Below are 18,139 nucleotides of genomic sequence, written 5' to 3' on the forward strand. Positions count from 1 at the left end.
GAGGGGAAGAGACAGAGAGAGAAACATTGATGTGAGAGACACGTCATTGGTTGCCCCCGACCAGGGCCAGGGCTGAGCTTATGATCGAGCATGTGCCCTTGACTGGAATCAAACCTGGAACCCTTCAGTCCGTAGGTGGACACTCTATCCACTGAGCTAAACCAACCAGGGCTACATCACTTCTTTTTTCCCCCAAATATATTTTTATTGATTTCAGAGAGGAAGGGAGAGGGAGAGAGAGAGAAACATCAACGATGAGAGAGAGTTATTGATCGCTGGCTCCTGCACATCCCACACTGGGTATCGAGTCTGCAACCTGGGCCTGTGCCCTGACCGAGAATCAAACTGTGAGCTCCTGGTTCATAGGTTGACACTCAACAACTGAGCCATGTCACTGGGCTGCACCACATCTTTATCCCATCGTCTATCAGTGGGCTCTTGGGTTGGTTCCATATCTTGGCTATCTATATATATAAAAGCCTAAGTGACCCTTAAGATCAGTAGACTGAACGACCGGTTGACCAGTTGCTATGACGCACACTGACCACCAGGGGGCAGATGTTCACAGGAGCTTCCCCCTGGTGGTTAGTATGCTCTCACAGCCAACCTCCCATGCTTCCTGCCCCTGGACTGGGCGGCCGAGGGACCCCACCCGTGCATGAATTCACGCACCGGGCCTCTACTGTAAATAATAGACTGAAGCTACTTTTGACGGCTGAGATTTAACTCTCTAATCTCCTCATTCTTCCCCAGGAATCACCGATTTCTTGTTTTTGAAGATTTCCACCTCCCCTCCCGCCTCCCTGGAGGAGTCTGAGCTCACAGTCCTGGGACACCATGGCCGAATCTTTTTTTTCTGACATTTGCTTGCTGTCGTACCTAAAGGAGCTGAGGAAGAATGAGTTCTGGAAATTTAAGGAGCTCCTCAAGCAAGAACCCAAACAATCTGACCTCAGGCCGATCCCGTGGCCAGAGCTGAAGAGGGCTTCCAAAGATGATCTGGCCAAGTTGCTATGCAGGCACTACCCAGGCAAACAGGCCTGGGAAGTCGCCCTGAGGCTGTTTCCTCAGGCCAATCGGAGAGACCTCTGGGCCAAAGCCAAGGATGAGATCAGAAGTAAGTGTGGCCCTAGCCAGTTTGGCTCAGTGGATAGAGCGTCAGCCTGCGGACTAAAGGGTCCCTGGTTCGATTCTGGTCAAGGGCACATACCTGGGTTGCAGGCTTGATCCCCAATAGGGGATTGTGTAGGAGGCAGCCAATCAATGATTCTCTCTCATCATTGATGTTTCTCTGTCTCTCTCCCTCTCCCTTCCTCTCTGAAATAAAAATAAATAAATAAAAAGAAGTAAGTGTGCGATGCAGGGGTGGGACCCGGGGAGGGGGTGTATTGGCAACAACAAAGGTGGGTCTGTGGCAGCTTGCATTAACAAAGGTGATAACGTCCTCGAATAATGGTCACCCCTCCTTCCATTGAGAATGTGATGGGTTAAGGGGAGACTTGGCGGTGGTAGAAAAATGACAAGGCATCTCCACTCATACGCGGGCCAGTGATGGCTGGCCGGTGGCTAGTGCCTGAGACAGACTGTTTCTCAGTGGTGTTCCCATTTTTCAGTTCCAATTCGAGTCTATGCTGTCCCAAGAGATGGCCTTGGACTTAGAGTCTGTGAGGTGGAATTCCATATGACAGTTGTCCATCCTTTGACCGGACCTGCACAAGGAGCCAGGTGGAATCCAATAGGAAGAAATAGTTGCAGAGAGCTTACGATCCCGGTATATAGGAAGCACTTTTGTTTTTTTAAATCCTTGCCAGAGGATATGTTTAATGAATTTTTTAGAGAGAGGAAGGGAGAGAGAGAGAAACATCAATATGAGAGAGAAACACTTATTGACTGCCTCCTGCATGACCCTACTGAGCCACACTGGCAGGCTTACAATTGTAATTGTTTTTTTAAAAATTAAATTTATTAGAGAGCAGAGTGGCGCAGCGGAAGCGTGCTGGGCCCATAAAAATTAAATTTATTGGGGTGGTATTGGTTAATAACATTATGTAAGTTTCAGGTGTATAATTCTATAATACAACATCTGTATATTGGGTTGTATGTTCATTTCCCAACTTTAAAATCTTTTAAAATATATTTTTTATTGATTTCAGAGAGGGAGAGGGAGAGGGAAAAGGAGAGAGAGGTAGAAATGTCAATGATGAGAGAGAATCATTGATCGGCTGCCTCCTGCATGTCCCCTACTGGGGATCGAGCCCGAAACCTGGGTATATGCCCTGACTGGGAATCCAACTGTGACCTCTTGGTTCATAGGTCAGTGCTCAACCACTGAGCCACATGGCTGGACTATTTGCCCCCTTTTACCCTCTTCATCCTTACCCCACTCTCTTTCCCCTCCGGAAACCACCACACTGTTGTCTGTGTCTGTGAGTTTGTTTGTTGCTTTCTGTTTTATGCTCCACATGTGAGTGAAACCATAGGGTTCTTGTCCTTTTCTGTCTGAATTATTTCATTTAGCTTACTACTCTCAAGATCCACCCGTATTGTTGCAAATGGCAATATCTCACTTTTAAAAAATTCCTGAAAATGTAGCATTAGAACTTTCATTACAATTATCTTTGGGATCACAACTTAATATTTTACCTTTGTTAATGTGCAATTGTATATGGGTTATATTTGTTTCGGGTGTGCAATATAGTGATTTTACATTTTTATACCTATAATATGATCACCCAACTAATTCTAGTAACTATCTGTCACTGGGTAAACTTATCACATATTATTGACTATATTCCCCTCCCCCTTTGCACCCATCCACCCTTCCCCCCTCCTTTCTGGTAACGATTCCTTTGGTCTCTGTTTCTATGAATCTGTTCTCAGTTCCTTTGTGTGTTTGTTTTGTATACGACCCAGCAATTCCACTTTTGGGTGTCTATCCAAAGGAAACAAAACCACTAATTTGAAAAGATGTATGTCACCCCTATGTCCATTGCACCATTATGAACAATAGCCAAGCTATAGAAGCAACCCAAGTGCCCACAGATAGACAAATGCATACAGATGTGGTGCATATATACAATGGAATATTACTTGGCCATAAAAATAAAATCTCGCCATTTACGACAATATGGATGGATCTAGAAGGTATTATACTTAGTGAAATAGGTCAGACAAAGAAAACACATACCATATGGTTTCACTTATATTTTGTCATTTTTCATGGCTGTGTAGTATTCCCTGTATACTCGTCCCATGCCTTTTTTATTCCATCATTCCTTGTCTTAGCTGTTGTGAATGAGTGCATTTTAAAAAAATGTAAATTCTCGATTGTTGAAAGTATTACACATGTCTCCTTTTCCCTTTATTGACCTCTCCCCAGCCACCCCCACTGCCCAGCACATGCCCTCACCCCCCTACTGTCTGTGTACATGGGTTATGCTTATATGCATGCATACAAGTCCTTTGGTTGATCTCCCCCCCCCCCCACTGCCTTCCCTCTGAAGTTTGAAGGTCTGTTCAAAGCTTCTCTGTCCCTGGATTTATTTTAGTTCATCAGTTTATGTTGTTCATTATATTCCACAAATGAGTGAGATCATGTGATATTTATCTTTCTCTGACTGGTTTATTTCACTTAGTACAATGCTCTCCAGGTCCATCCGTGCTGTTGCAAATGGTAGGAGTTCCTTTCTTTTTATTGCAGCGTAGTATTCCATTGTGTAGATGTACCACAGTGTTCTAATCCATTCCTCTGCTGACAGGCATTTAGGCTGTTTCCAAATCTTAGCTATGGTGAATTGTGCTGCTATGAATGTAGGGGTGCATATGTCCTTTCTGATGGGTGTTTCTGGTTTCTTTGGATACATTCCTAGAAGTGGGATCACTGGGGTGAATGGGAGTTCCAGTTTTTAAATTGCCTTGTATTCTGTCCTCCTGAACTCAGATAAGATCAACCCGTATAAAAGCAACATGAGGAAAAAGTTCTCTGACATATGGCAGAAGGAGACGTGCCTGGCGGTGCCGGAGAGCTTCCACGCGGCGTCCACCAAGACTGAATACGAGAGGCTGAGCCAGGCGTTTGCGGCCGACAAGGCGGGCGAGCACTCGGTCACGGTGGCCCTGGTTGGCGCGGAGGGGACCGGGAAGACCACGCTGCTGAGGAAGGTGATGCTGCAATGGGCCGAGGGCAACCTCTGGAAGGGCCGCTTCATCTTTGTCTTCTTCCTCAACTGCTGCGAGATAAACAACATCATCGATAAGACCAGCCTGGTGGAGTTCCTCTCCAAGGACTGGCCCGAGTCTTCCGAGCCCATCCACGACGTCTTCTACCAGCCTGAGAAGATCCTGTTCGTCATAGACGGCTTGGAGGACCTGAAAGGCGACGTGGGCCTGGACGGCGACCTGTGCAGCGACTGGGAGCAGCCGCGGCCGGCCCACGTGGTCCTGCGTAGCCTGCTGCAGAGGGCGCTGCTGCCCGAGGCCTCCCTGCTGGTCTCCCTGAGCGGGGAGTGGCTCAGGAAGTTCTACCACCTGCTGCGCCACCCGGTGTACGTCTACCTCCGCGGGTTCTCGGGCCACCTCAAGTGGCTCTATTTCTCCCGGTTCTTCCAGGACACGGACCAGGCCGCCCAGGCCTTCAGTGTGGTGAGAGGCCACGAGCCACTGTTCATCATGTGCCGGTACCCCCTGGTGTGCTGGCTGGTGTGCGAGTGTCTGGAAAAGCAGCTGCAGAGATGCCAGCCCCTGCGGGTGAACTCCCAAACCATCACGTGCATCTACTCCTCCTTCCTCACCAGCGTGTTCCAGCCAGAGCGCACGGGCTGGGCGCCGGGCCACTGCCACAGCCGCCTCAAGTGTCTGTGCGCCTTGGCGGCCGAGGGCACGTGGGCCGGCCGGTTCACCTTCCAGCCCTCGGACCTGGAGGAGAACAGCATGTCGGAGGCCGACGCCCTGGCCTGCGTGAGAATGCGGCTCCTGCGCCAGAACGGGAACCGCTGGGTCTTCCCGCACCAGTATGTGCAGGAGTTGTGCACCGCCCTGTGGTACCTGCTCAGGCTCCCCGGGGAGCCGCAGCACCCCCGCATCGGCAGCGCCACGCAGCTGGTCACGGCCGTCATGACCGAGGCCCCCTTCTACCTGAAGCACACGGTGCTCTTTCTGTTCGGGTTCGCCACGGAGCGGGTGGCCGGCCTGCTGGAGGCGGCCTGGGGCTTCAGGCTGGACTCGGGCCTGCGGGAGGAGATCACACAGTGCCTGCGGGGCCTGAGCCAGCAGGTGGCCCGCGGCGAGCTGCAGATCAACTTCCAGAACCTGTTCAGCTGCGTGTTCGAGACGCAGGACCCCGGCTTCGCCACGCAGCTGATGAGCATGTTCCCGGACATCGACGTGTACATCAGTAAGCCCGACGACCTGATGACCTATGCCTGCTGCCTCCAGCACGCCCTGAACCTGCAGACTCTCCACCTGAGCTTAGAGAACGTGTTCGCGGAAGACTGCAGAGGCCTGTTAGAGTGAGTCCAGCGGCACACGCCCGCCCCACCCCACCCTGCCCGCCCCCACGACATCTGTGGCTCGCTTGCTGGGTATTTTATGGGTCCTTATACTTTTGCCCTTAAAAACAAACAACACACATGATTTTATTTTATTTTTTTACTAGAGGTCCAGTGCAAGAAATTCATAAGGGTAGGGTCCCTAGGCCTGGCGGTGGGGCCTTCCTTCATTCTGGGCCGTCCCCTGGTGGCCAGTGCATGTTATAGCAAGTGGTCAGTTCCCTGTCTAACTCCCAGAGGGAACAATTTGCATACTAGCCTTTTATTATTATTTTTATTTTATCTTTTTAAATTCTCACCCGAGGACATTTTCCCATTAATTTTAGAGAGAGAGTGAAAGAGAGAGGGAAAGACTGAGAGAACTCACATTGATTGGTTGCCTCCTGGACTCGCCCTGACGGGGTGTGTGTGTGTATGGGTGCGCAGGGCGCGCAGGGGAGAGAGGGAGGAGCCTGAGACGGAGGTACCTGCCCTTGACCAGAATGGAACTCCAGGCTGACGCTTTCCCACTGAGCCACACAGGCTGGGGCAAAACGTGGCTTTTTAAAATCAAATTTGCTAGCTGTGACCAGGAGCGGTGACTTCTGAAGGTTTTCCATCTGTAGAGATATGGATAAATGTGTTTTTAAAATTCTTATTTATTTACTGATTTTAGAGAGAGGAAGGGGGAGGGAGGGAGAGAGACACATAGATTTGTTGTTCTACTGATTCATGCATTCATTGGTTGATTCTGTACCTGCCCTGACCAACGATCGAACCCACAACCTTGATGCGTGGGGACGACACTCTAACCAACTGAGCTCCCTGGCCAGGGCCTCTCTGCTGGTTATTAACGTTGTGGCCTGTCAGCAGGTATAGGCCACCAGCTCACACCTCAGCTCTTAAATGCATCCCACCTTTCACATTCGTTTTAATTTTTAAAATTTTAATGGAGGTAAATGGACATGCACTGTTACCTTCGTTTCGGTGGCACAACATCATGATTCAGTATTTATATGTTGTGAAATGACCGCAAGTCTAGTGAACACCTGTCACCATACATAGCTACTGCAGCATTTTCTTGGTCTTGGGACAATGACATGTAAAATCTACTGTCTTATAACTGCAAACACACACTACATTATTATTAACTGCAGTCATGCTGCAATTACATCCCCAGGACTTACTTATTGTATACCTGTACGGTCATGTTTTTTTTAAAAAAATATATATTTTTATTGATTTCAGAGAGGAAGGGAGAGGGAGAGAGAGAGATAGAAACATCAATGATGAGAGAGAATCATGGATCAGCTGTCTCCTGCATGCCTCCTACTAGGGATCAAGCCCACAACCCGGGCATGTGCCCTTGACTGGAATAAAACCCAGGATCCTTCAGTCTGCAAGCCAATGCTCTATCCACTGAGCAAAACCAGCTATGGCTTTATTTTTGTTGTTGTTGTTGTTTTGTTTTGTTTGTTTTTTAATCCTCACCTGAGGATACGTTCATTGACCTCAGAGAGAGGAAGGGAGATACAGACGGGGAGAAACATCGATATGAGAGAAACATTAATTGATTGCCTCCCATACACTGGCCAGATGTGGAGAAAAGGAAATACTCTTTTCCAGTTCGTGTTTTCATTTTCATTGGCTAAATACTCATATCTGGCCAGTGATCAAACCTGAAACCTGGGTATGCGCCCTAATGGGGAATTGAACCCACAACCTCTTGGTGTATGGGATGATGCTCCAACCAACGGAGCCACCCAGCCAGGGCTGCACGATCATGTTTTTGGATGTGATTCCCCGTTCACTGATGGATCACCCAGCACCAACCTTTGCTCATAAAAATCAAGTATTATCCCTTCAAAGACGAGGAAATGGAGGCAGAATAAGACTGAGTCATTTGCACAGGTCACATAACTCACAAGTGGCTCCAACGGGATTTGATCCCATTGCTGTGGGCCCAGGGTCTGCTCTCTCTGAGCCACGTTGACTCAGTTTACCTGGCTGCACCTCTCTGCATTCAGGCCTGGGTGCCCGTCAGCTTGGAGGGGCTTTGGGAACGGTGTCCTGCCTATTCTGAGACCGTCCCGAGTTGAATGTCACCATGGGTGTGGCACAGTGTCTGTCTTCCCACAGCAACGACCAGAAACTCTCCTGCTGGCGGGCCCTGTGCTGCGCGTTCACCAACAGTAGGGACTTCCAGATGCTGGATTTGGACGGCTGTGTTTTCAACGAGGCCTCCCAGGCGATCCTCTGGAAGGCGCTGGCTCAGCCCACTTGCAAACTTCAAAAGTTGGTGTAAGTGGGGTGTCACCCTGTGTTTTTTTTTTTCATAGTAGACATCTATTCTCTCCCTTCTGGCTTTTGAAAAAGTAAGTATGGTTAGTGTGAAATCTTATCTATATATATAAAAGCCTAAGCGACCATTACCACTGGTTGACCGCTCGCTATGAGGTGCACTGACCACCAGGGGGCAGCTCCTGCGTTGAGCATCTGTCCCCCAGTGGTCAGTGTGTGTCATAGCAACCAGTCATTCCCAGTAGTTCTGCAGTTAGGGTCAATTTGCATATTACCCTTTTATTATATAGGATGCTGCAATGAACACAGTGGTGCATATATCTTTTCCAGTTCATGTTTTCATTTTCTTTGATAAATACTCAGTAGTAGGATCGCTGGGTCATATGGGAGTCCTCTTTTTAATTTTTTGAGGAAACTCCACACTGTTTTCCACAGTGGCTGCACCAGTGATGGCGAACCTTTTGAGCTCGTTGTGTCAGCATTTTGAAAAACCCTAACTTAACTCTGGTGCCGTGTCACATAGAGAAATGTTTTGATATTTGCAACCATAGTAAAACAAAGACTTGTATTTTTGATATTTATTTTATATATTTAAATACCATTTAACAAAGAAAAATCAACCAAAAAAATGAGTTCTCGTGTCATAGGTTCGCCATCACTGGGCTGCACCAGCCTGCATTCCCACCAGCAGTGCATGAGGATTCCTTTTTCCCACATCCTTGCCAGCACGTGCTTGCGGATTTACTGGTGGTAGCCATTCTGGCAGGTGTGAGGTGAGACCTCATTGTAGTTTTAATTTGTATCTCTCTGATAATTAGTGATGTCCGGTATCTTTTCATATGTCTGTTGGCCATCTGGATGTCCTCTTTGGAGAAATGTCTTTTCAGCCTTCTGTCTATTTTTTGGTCAGGTTGTTTATTTATTTTTGTTAACACGTTGTATGAGTTCTTTATATATGTTGGATATTAACCTTTTCTCAAATATATCATTTATGAATGTGATCTCCCACTGAGTAGACCGTCTTTCTGTTTTCTTGCCGGTTTCCTTTGCTGTAGAGCAGCTTTTTAGTTTGATAAACCAATGTGTCCAAAGACAGCTCAGAGAGCATCACTTGATAGGAAAGTCTGAGCAAGAAACAAACTTTTGGCAAACAGGGAGACCGCCAAACGGAGCGTGGCCCTGGCTGGCGGCTCAGTTGGGTGGAGCGTCATCCCGTAAACCAAAAGGTTTTGGCTTCAGTTCCCAGTCAGGGCACATACACAGGTTTTAGGTTCAATCCCTAGTAGGATACATATGTGGGTTTTGGGTTCGATTCCCAATCAGGGCACATACCTAGGTTGCAGGTTCAATCCCCAGGCACATATGCAGGTTTTGAATTCAATCTCTGCTCAGGGCACATACGTAGGTTTCGGGTTCAATCCCAAGTCAGGGCACATACACATAGGTGGGTTGTGAATTCAATCCCTGGTCAGGGTTTGGGGTTCAGTTCCCAGTCAGGACACATACCCCAAGCCGTGGAGCCCCGGTGCCTGTCCTCTGCCTGAAGACCCCAGGGAAAGAATTTGCAGGTGGGAGTAACCAGGATTCTTCGAGCAGCGTGGTAGGCCTAGGGGGCGGGCAGGAAGAGCTGGGAGGAGGTACATGCTTGGTGCTTGGATTCACCCCCTGGTCCCCCATCTCGTCCTTGGCAGGTACAACTTTGCTTCCAACGTGGGAGAGAGCGCAGACTTCTTTAAGGCCCTCGTTCACAACCCCCACCTGACCTACCTGAACCTGCACGGCACCAACCTGTCCTCCGAGGAGGTCACGCAGCTGAGCGAGGCGCTGAGGCACCCCATGTGCAGCATCCAACAGCTGATGTGAGTCTCCGCAGCGGCTGTGGGGAGCGACGTGTTTTTGACGCTCAGAATCTTTGACTTTCCTCACTGCCTCTCAGTACCTGCCCGCGGGCGAGGGCCAGGAGATGGTTTTCTAACCGCATTAGGGCTCAGACGGGGTTTTTCTCAACCTCAGAGCTACTGACAAATCATCAGCTCATCAGATCGAGCGCCAGGTAATCCACTGTTGTGGAGGGGGGCGCTATTGAGTGGCTCCCTGGCCTCCACCCACTCATGGCAGCAGCATCTTCCCCCAGGCCCACAACCCCACACACAGGTCTCCTGACGCGGGGAAACATCTGCTATGTCAACAGTCATTGTGAGAACCACACACTCCGACTTTTTCCTAATGTCAGTGAAAGGCAACCACAGGCTAATAAGGAGAGCCTGGTTGGTGTGGCTCAGTGGATAGAGTGTCGGCCTGAGGACTGAGAGGTCCCAGGTTCGATTCCCATCAAGGGCACATGCCTGGGTTTTGGGCTTGATTCCCAGTAGGGGGTGTGCAGGAGGCAGCCAGTCAATGCTTCTCTCTCATCACTGATGCTTCTCTCTGCCTCTCCCTCTCCCTTCCTCTCTGAAATCAATACAAATATTTTTAAAATATATTTTATTGATTTTTTACAGAGAGGAAGGGAGAGGGACAGAGAGCTAGAAACATCGATGAGAGAAGCATCGATCAGCTGCCTACTGCACACCCCACACTGGGGATGTGCCCACAACCAAGGCACATGCCCTTGACTGGAATCGAACCCGGGACCCTTCAGTCCGCAGGCCGACGCTCTATCCAGTGAGCCAAACCGGCCAGGGCAATACAAATATTTTTTTTAAAAGGTTAGTAAGGAGAATGATGGAGTCACATTTTCTGTTAGGAAGTCTGAAATGTGGCCATTGGGTTGGCAGGTGCAAGAATAGAAGCTGGGTGTGGCCCATGCCCGATTAAAAAACATTTTCTTTTGCCCTGGCTGGTGTGGTTCGGTAGTTGGACACCCTCAGTGCACCTGGAGGTTGCCAGTCGATTCTGGTCAAGGCACACGCTTGATGCTTCTTTCTCACGTCGGTGTTTCCCTCCCTCCTCTCTCTCTCAAATCTATTGAGAAATCTTTAAAAATATATATATTTTTAATTGTTTTGTTGCTTAAAGTATTACAAAGAGTATTACATATGTCTCCTTTTTTTCCCACCCTTAACAATCCCCTGGCCTCCCCTACCCCCCAGTGTCTTATGTCCATTGGTTATGCTTATATGCATGCATACAAGTCCTTTGGTTGATCTCTTACCCGCCGCCCCGCCCCCCCGCCCCTCAACCCTCCCTGGCCTTCCCGCTGTAGTTTGACAGTCTGTTCGAGGCTGCTTTGCCTCTGTATCTATTTTTGTTCATTAATTTATAATGGTCTGTATTATCTATAAATGAGTGAGATCATGTGGTATTTTTCCTTCATTGACTGGCTTATTGCACTTAGCATAATGCTCTCCAGTTCCATCCATGCTGTTGCAAATGGTAAGAATATATTTTAAAAAATATATTTTTTAAAATTACACTTGACATACAATAACATATTACTTTCAGGTGTACAGGCTAGCGATTAGACATTTAGATAGTTTACGAAGGGATCCCCCAGTAAGTCTAGTCCCCACCTGGCACCATACACAGTTATTACAATATTATTTTTTATATATTTTTTATATTTTTATTGATTTCAGAGAGGAAGGGAGAGGGAGAGAGAGAGAGGGAGAGACATCAATAATGAGAGAGAATCATTGGTTGGCTGCCTCCTGCACATCCCCTGCTGGGGATCGAGCCCACAATCCCGGGCATGTGCCCTTGACAGGAATTGAACCTGGGGCCCTTCACTCCACAGGTTGATGCTCTATCCACTGAGCCAAACTGACTAGGGCAATTACTACAATATTATTGACTATAATCCCTGTCCTGTACTTTACATCCTGGTGGTTTTTATACCTGGTAATTTGAACTTCTTAATCCCTTCACCTTTTCCACCCTGCCCCCCAAGACCCCTCCCCTCTGGTGACCCTCAGTCTGTTCTTCTAATTATATATATATATATATATATATATATATATATATATATATATACATATATATATATATAATTATTATTGATTTCAGGAAGGAAAAGAGAGGGAGAGAGAGAGAAACATCAATGATGGGAGAGAATAATTGGCTGCCTCCTGCACGCCCCCCACTGGGGAGAGAACCCACAACTCAGGCATGTGCCCTTGACCCTAATAGGGCCGGGAACCTTCAGTCCCAGGGCGGCGCTGTATTCACTGGGCCACACCAGCCAGGGCCCTGTGGCTGGCACTTTGTATTTGTACTTCTTGACCCCTCCACCTTTCCCACCCGCTCCCAAGACCCTCCCCTTTGGCGACCCTGGTCTGTTCTGTTTGTCTCTTTGCCAATGAGCCCTGCGCCGCCTTGCTCACCGCCCTGCAACCCGTGCCCCCTCCCCGCTCGGCAGGCTGGGCAAGTGCGACATCACCGACGAGGCCTGCGAAGACATCGCGCTGCTCCTGGTCAGCAGCCGGAAGCTGAAGCTGGTGTCGCTGATGGAGAACCCGGTGATGGACAGCGGCGCCCTGCTGCTCAGCGAGGCGCTGAAGCACCCGGACTGCGCGCTGGAGTCGCTGCTGTAAGTGTGTCCCGGCGGCGGCTTCACGGACCCCTGAGCCCTCAGGGCAAGCCAAGCTGCCCTGGCCGGTGTGGCCCAGAGGATAGAGCCTCGGCCTGACGACTCAAGGGTCCTGGGTCCCATTCACCTCAAGGGCACATGCCCAGGTTGCGGGCTGGATTCCCGTGTGGGACGTGCAGGAGGCAGCTGATCAGTGATTCTCTCATCATTGATGTTTCTCTCTCTCTCTCTCTCTCCCTCTCTCTTCCTCTCTGAAATCAATACAAATATATTTTTAGAAAGAAAAGAAAAAAGGGACCCTTCCCCTCCAGCGTCCGACACCTCGCGCGGCTCTCCCAACCCCACGTTGCTCTCTTCCCTCCCCCTGGGAAGGGGTGTCGGGGAGGGGCGGGGGCAAGGCTGTGGCAGCAATGGGGTGGGGGGAGGGAGGTTCCAGCGGGTCCCGTAGGCCCACAGGGCCGGACACCGGGGGCCTGCGACAGCGGGTACTCTGTACACGAGCCGGCTGAGGCAGGCGTCTCCCTTGCACCCGGGGTGGTGTGGAGAAGGGGTTGCACCTCCACTCACCTCCAGGCGTGCCAGAACCGCACCCCCTTCTCCCCCATCGGCTGCACTGGGCCGGTGCCTAGCAGCCCACTTAGAACTGGTGACTGTTGAATTAAAACAAAGCATCGCGAAGGCCCAGCGGGTGCTGACACGATGTGGTTTCTGCCCAGGGCTCTGAATGTGAAGTGAAGACATTCAATGAAGCGCGGGTAAAGGCGGGAGTAGCTAGGACTCTTAAGGTAGCCAAACGCCTGGTCATCTAATGAGTGACGCGCATGAATGGATGAACGAGATTCCCACTGTCCCTACCTCCTATCCAGCCAAACCACAGCCAAGGGAACGAGCTTGGCGGAATCAGCGGGGAAAGAAGACCCGGTTGAGCTTGATTCTCGTCTGGCAGGTGAAGAGACAGGAGAGGTGTAGAATAAGTGGGAGGCCTGGCACCCCTCCATCTCTGCGAGGGGGTGGAGTCAGCCAGTGAAATACCACCACTGGGGGGACAGTGCCAGGTGGGGAGTGTGACTGGGCGGTACACCTGTCACACAGGAACGCAGGTGTCCGAAGGCGAGCTCAGGACAGAAACCTCCCGCAGAGCAGAAGGGCAAAAGCTCAGTTGATCTTGATTTTCAGTACGAATACGGACCGTGAAAGCGGGGCCTCACGATCCTTCTAACCTTCTGGGTTTTAAGCAGGGGGTGTCAGAAAAGTGACCACAGGAATAGCTGGCTTGTGGCGGCCAAGCGTTCCTAGCGAGGTCGCTTTTTGATCATTCACTGTGGGCTCTTCCCATCAGTCCCATCATTCCCATCATTGTGAAGCAGAATTCCTCACGCATGGGATTGCTCACCCACTAAGAGGGAACATGAGATGGGTTAGATTCAACCTCCTGAGGATGTGTTGTTGCCATGGTAATCCTGCTCAGTACGAGAGGAACCGCAGGTTCAATTGGTGGATGTGCTTGGCTGAGGAGCCCATGGGGCGAAGCTACCATCTGTGGGATTATGACTGAAGCTTCTAAATCAGAATCCCGCCCAGACAGAACCATAAGGCTGCACCTTGGGCCTCGGTTGCCCTCAGATAGCCGGTCCCTGCCGCCGGGCTATCTCCTCCCCTCTGCGCATCTGGTAGGTCCAGTGCGGAGAGCCCTTGGTCCTGGGAAATGGGGTGTGGCTGGAAAGGGGTCCGCCCCCTCCGTTCTTCACGCAATGCACGTTTGTGGGGAGCCTGGTGCTAAACCATTGCAATTGACCTGCTTCTGGGTGGGGGTTTCCTAAGTAGCAGAGCAGCTCCCTCGCTGTGATCTATTGAAAGTCAGCCCTCCACACCAGGGTTTGTCTCGCTTCTGGCCTCTTTCCTTGGGGAGGGGGAGGGAAGTGGGGAGGGGACGGTCGCCCGCCCCCTATGGTGGGGGCACGCAGCAGCCTAGGGAAGGAAGGGGGACACCGCACCCCTGGAGCCCATGGTGGCATTAGCGACCCTTCCTTCCTTCCTTTTGTGCCCCATCATGGCGACCAGTCGCCTCCTTTCCGGAACCCCACCGCAGGGCCTTTTGGCCCCGGGCTGGGACTAGGAAGTGGGGGTGGCGGTGGACTCGGCCCCTGACCGAGGGGGGCTGAGGGCCGGCTCCTCCCCATTTTTTCCTCCCCCTCTGAGGAGCGTGGTCGACCAGCCCCCCAAAACCGCTGGCGCAGGGTGGCTGCAGGGACAGAATGTTGCCTGGTGGCTCCGGGTCGACCAGATGGCCCGGCCCAGACAGTCTCTGGCGGCAGCAGCAGCAGGGACCACAAGAGGCGGGGTTGACCAGATGGCCCGGCCCAGTATCTGGTGGTGGTGGCAGGGACCACAAGAGATGGGGTCGACCAGATGGCCCGGCCCAGACAGTCTCTGGCGGCTTTGGCGGCGGCAGCAGCAGGGACCACAAGAGATGGGGTCGACCAGATGGCCCGGCTTTGGCGGCGGCTTTGGCGGCGGCGGCGGCAGCAGCAGCAGGGACCACAAGAGACGGGATCGACCAGATGGCCCGGCTTTGGCGGCGGCGGCTTTGGCGGCAGCTTTGGCGGCGGCGGGGCGGCAGCAGGGACCACAAGAGTCGGGTCGACCAGATGGCCCGGCCCAGACAGTCTCTGGCGGTGGCGGTAGGGACCGCAAGAGACGGGGTAGATCAGATGGCTCCGCCCAGACTTAGTCTCTGGCGGAGGTGGGGGTTGGGAGGCGGCGGTTGGGACCACAAGAGACGGGGTCGACCAGATGGCTCGGCCCAGACTTTGTCTCTGGCGGTGGGCCAGAGTGATTGGGTTGACCAGTTGTCTGTGGAGATGAGAGCTGAGAGACTGGAGACAAGGGGCTGGCGATTGAACTGGGGGATGCAGGGGGGGTGGAGGGGGGAAGGGGGAGTGATCAGGGGGCGGGTCCAGGGCCGGGGGCGGGGCTGGGTCCAGGGGCGGGGCTGGGGCCTGAAGACCAAATAAAAGTTGACAGAATATTAAAAAAAAAAAAAGGGTTCAGCTCTGGCAGGTGTTGCTCAACTGCTGGAGTCTCTGCCTGTGCACCGAAGGGTCACAGGTTCGATTCCTGGTCCAGGGCACATACCTGGATTGCAGGTTTGATCCCCCACCCAGGTCAGGGTGGGTGTGGCACATGCAGGAGGCAACCAGTGGATGTGTCTCTCTCATATCCGTGTTTCTCTCTCTGTCTTTCTCTCTCTCTGTGTCCCTCCCATTCTCTAAAAATTATTGGCAAAAATATTCTTGGGTGAGGATTAACAAAAGGAAAAAAAGAAAGGGAAAGTAAAAGGGATTCAGCTCCGGCCAGTGTGGCTCCATTGAGCGCCCTGACCTGCTTACCGAGAGGTGGCGTGTTAGAGTCCAGGTCAGGGCTCCATCCCCAGTAGGGGGCACGCAGGAGGCAGCCCATTGATGTCTATCATCGGTGTTTCTCTCTCCCCCTCCCTTCCTCTCTCTCTTAAAAAAATAAATAAAAACGTATTTAAAAAAAATAAAACAAAAAGGTGTTTTTTGGATTCCTTTCAGGTGCAGGGCTTTGCAAGTCCCGTGTTGTGAAATTCCCGCTGCTCATGTATCAGGGGACCGCTCCCTCTGCTGGGCCTCGGCGGGGAGGGCAGCAGAGTGCAGACTTGGTTTGCCTGTGGGGCCACAGGAAACTTGGTGTTAAATCAGAAAAACGCGGTGCCGCCTGAAGTGGGGGCTGGTGCAGGGGCAGTCACGTCTATGGGAGCAGAGGGGCCTCCAGAAGCAGGCCTTCTATTTGCCTTGGCTTGTGGCTCCATTGGTTGGTTTGTCCCAAAAGGTTGCAGGTTTGATTCCGGTCAGGGCACGTACCCAGGCTGTATTTCCATCCTCACTCATTCATTGCACATACTGGAAGCAACCGATGGGTGTTTCTCTTTCACATGGATGCCTCTCTCTTTCTCTCTCCTCCTCCCCCACCCCCAAATCAATAAACATATCCTCAGGTGAGGGTAAAAAATGCACCCAACTTTTATTTGTGTGTGTGTGCACACATTTAGGTGTGCAGGTGTGTACAGACATATGCGTTGTGCACACATACAGTGGCATTTAAAATAGAGGAGGACTGGAATACTGTTACTGATATGACTTATTTATTAATTTTATTGACTGATAATTACAGAGTAGAAGAGAGGTGAGAGAGAGAGAGAGAGAAACATTAATGTAAAAGAGATACATCGATAAGTTGCCTCCCGTCAAGGGCCGGGGATCAAGCCTGCAACCGAAGTACGTGCCCTTGACCAGAATTGAACCCAGGACCCTTTAGTCCACAGGTTGATGCTCTATTCACTGAGCCAAACTGGCCAGGGATGAGATGATTTTTTAGACTGAAAGAAATTTAACAGTAAAATAAATTCCAGGGCCCTAGCTGGTGTGGCTCGGTGGATAGAGTGTTGGCCTGCAGACTAAAGGGTCCCAGGTTCGACTCCGGTCAAGGGCACATGCTTGGGTTGTGGGCTCGACCCCCAGTGTGGGGCGTGCAGGAGGCAAACCATCAATGGTTCTCTCTCATCATTGATGTTTCTATCTCTCTCTTCCTCTCCCTTCCTTTCTGAAATCAATAAAAATATATTAAAAAAATAAATTCCAGGGATAATAAACATCAAAACCAAACTATTTAATTAATTTATTGATGAGAGAGAGAGAGAGAGAGAGAGAGAGAGAGAGAGAGAGGCATCTGTTTGTTGTCCCACTTGCTGATGCATTCACTGTTTGGTTGACTCTTATATGTGCCCTGACCAAGAATTGAACCTGCGACCTTTTGGTGTATGGGACAATGCTCCAACCAATGGAGCACACCAGCCAGGGCAACTGCTACACATTTTAATCCTCTTATGTTTACTCAGTTGAGCGCTGGGTACGAGGAATGGTAAAGATCTTGCATGTGCCTTCAGGAAACTGTTACCGCATGCAGCATAAGCAGGCTGACAGTGCGTGTGTGTGTGCGTGTCTTTCTGCAGACTGACATACTGCTGCCTCACCTCTGACGCCTGTGACTACATCGCCCAGGCCCTCGTGCGGAGCACCACTCTGTCCCTTCTTGATCTGGGGTCCAATTTCCTGGAAGACAGTGGAGTGAAGCTTCTCTGTGAAGCATTGGGGCAGCCAAGCTGCAACTTACAGCAGCTGTGGTAGGTCTGGCTACAATTGACTGAAATGTCAGGCGGTTTTTGATGCTGGAGTCCTGTCCTGCAAAGGACACAGGAAGGAGGGAAAGCGTGGGGTCTGCTGGGGAAAAAAACGAGGCTAAGTGTTGACCCTACTTGGTACTTCTAGGAATGCCAGTGGTGTGTTGATGCATGTGTGTCTTAATTAAAGGGCGCCTGGAATTTTGGGACATGCTCCTCTGTAGTTGGGTCTTGGGGCCCTCTGTGCCCTACACTCGTTGGGTGAACGTGTGAGGGCGCCGCCCCTCTCCCCATGAGGTTAAGTATATTGCCCACCAGAAAGAATTGAGGCACCGAGTGGGAATGATGCACATACAGAAACATTACCGATGATTTGCCCGTGACCAGCGCATGATTGATAACAGTAGGAGACACCTCATGGGAGCATTCATTCCTCCTGTGGGTAGATGAGGAACATGGTAACTGAAACACTCCATCAGCCCTGTTTCTATAGAAGTCGATTTTATGGAATTTCATATGCACACATAGGTGTGTGTACATACACACACATGTGAGTGTGACGCTGCAGGTAAGTGTATATTTGTG

The 18,139-nt window shown here is 50.7% G+C and overlaps 1 protein-coding gene across 1 annotated transcript in view; it reads left to right on the forward strand.

Moving 5' to 3' along the window:
- The first annotated feature begins 763 nt into the window (after positions 1 to 763).
- NLRP9 (NLR family pyrin domain containing 9) overlaps positions 764 to 18,139 on the forward strand; it is a 24,410-nt gene continuing 7,034 nt past the window's right edge. Inside the window, exons 1-6 of the mRNA XM_036306554.1 lie at positions 764 to 1,117; positions 3,941 to 5,507; positions 7,665 to 7,826; positions 9,518 to 9,685; positions 12,184 to 12,354; positions 17,387 to 17,557. Coding sequence (XP_036162447.1) covers positions 838 to 1,117; positions 3,941 to 5,507; positions 7,665 to 7,826; positions 9,518 to 9,685; positions 12,184 to 12,354; positions 17,387 to 17,557 — 2,519 coding nt within the window. The 5' untranslated portion in view covers positions 764 to 837. The remainder of the gene's footprint in view (positions 1,118 to 3,940; positions 5,508 to 7,664; positions 7,827 to 9,517; positions 9,686 to 12,183; positions 12,355 to 17,386; positions 17,558 to 18,139) is intronic.

This window comes from Myotis myotis, unplaced genomic scaffold (genome assembly GCF_014108235.1).
Source record: "Myotis myotis isolate mMyoMyo1 unplaced genomic scaffold, mMyoMyo1.p scaffold_m19_p_42, whole genome shotgun sequence".
In the NCBI taxonomy this organism is placed as follows: Eukaryota; Metazoa; Chordata; class Mammalia; order Chiroptera; family Vespertilionidae; genus Myotis; species Myotis myotis.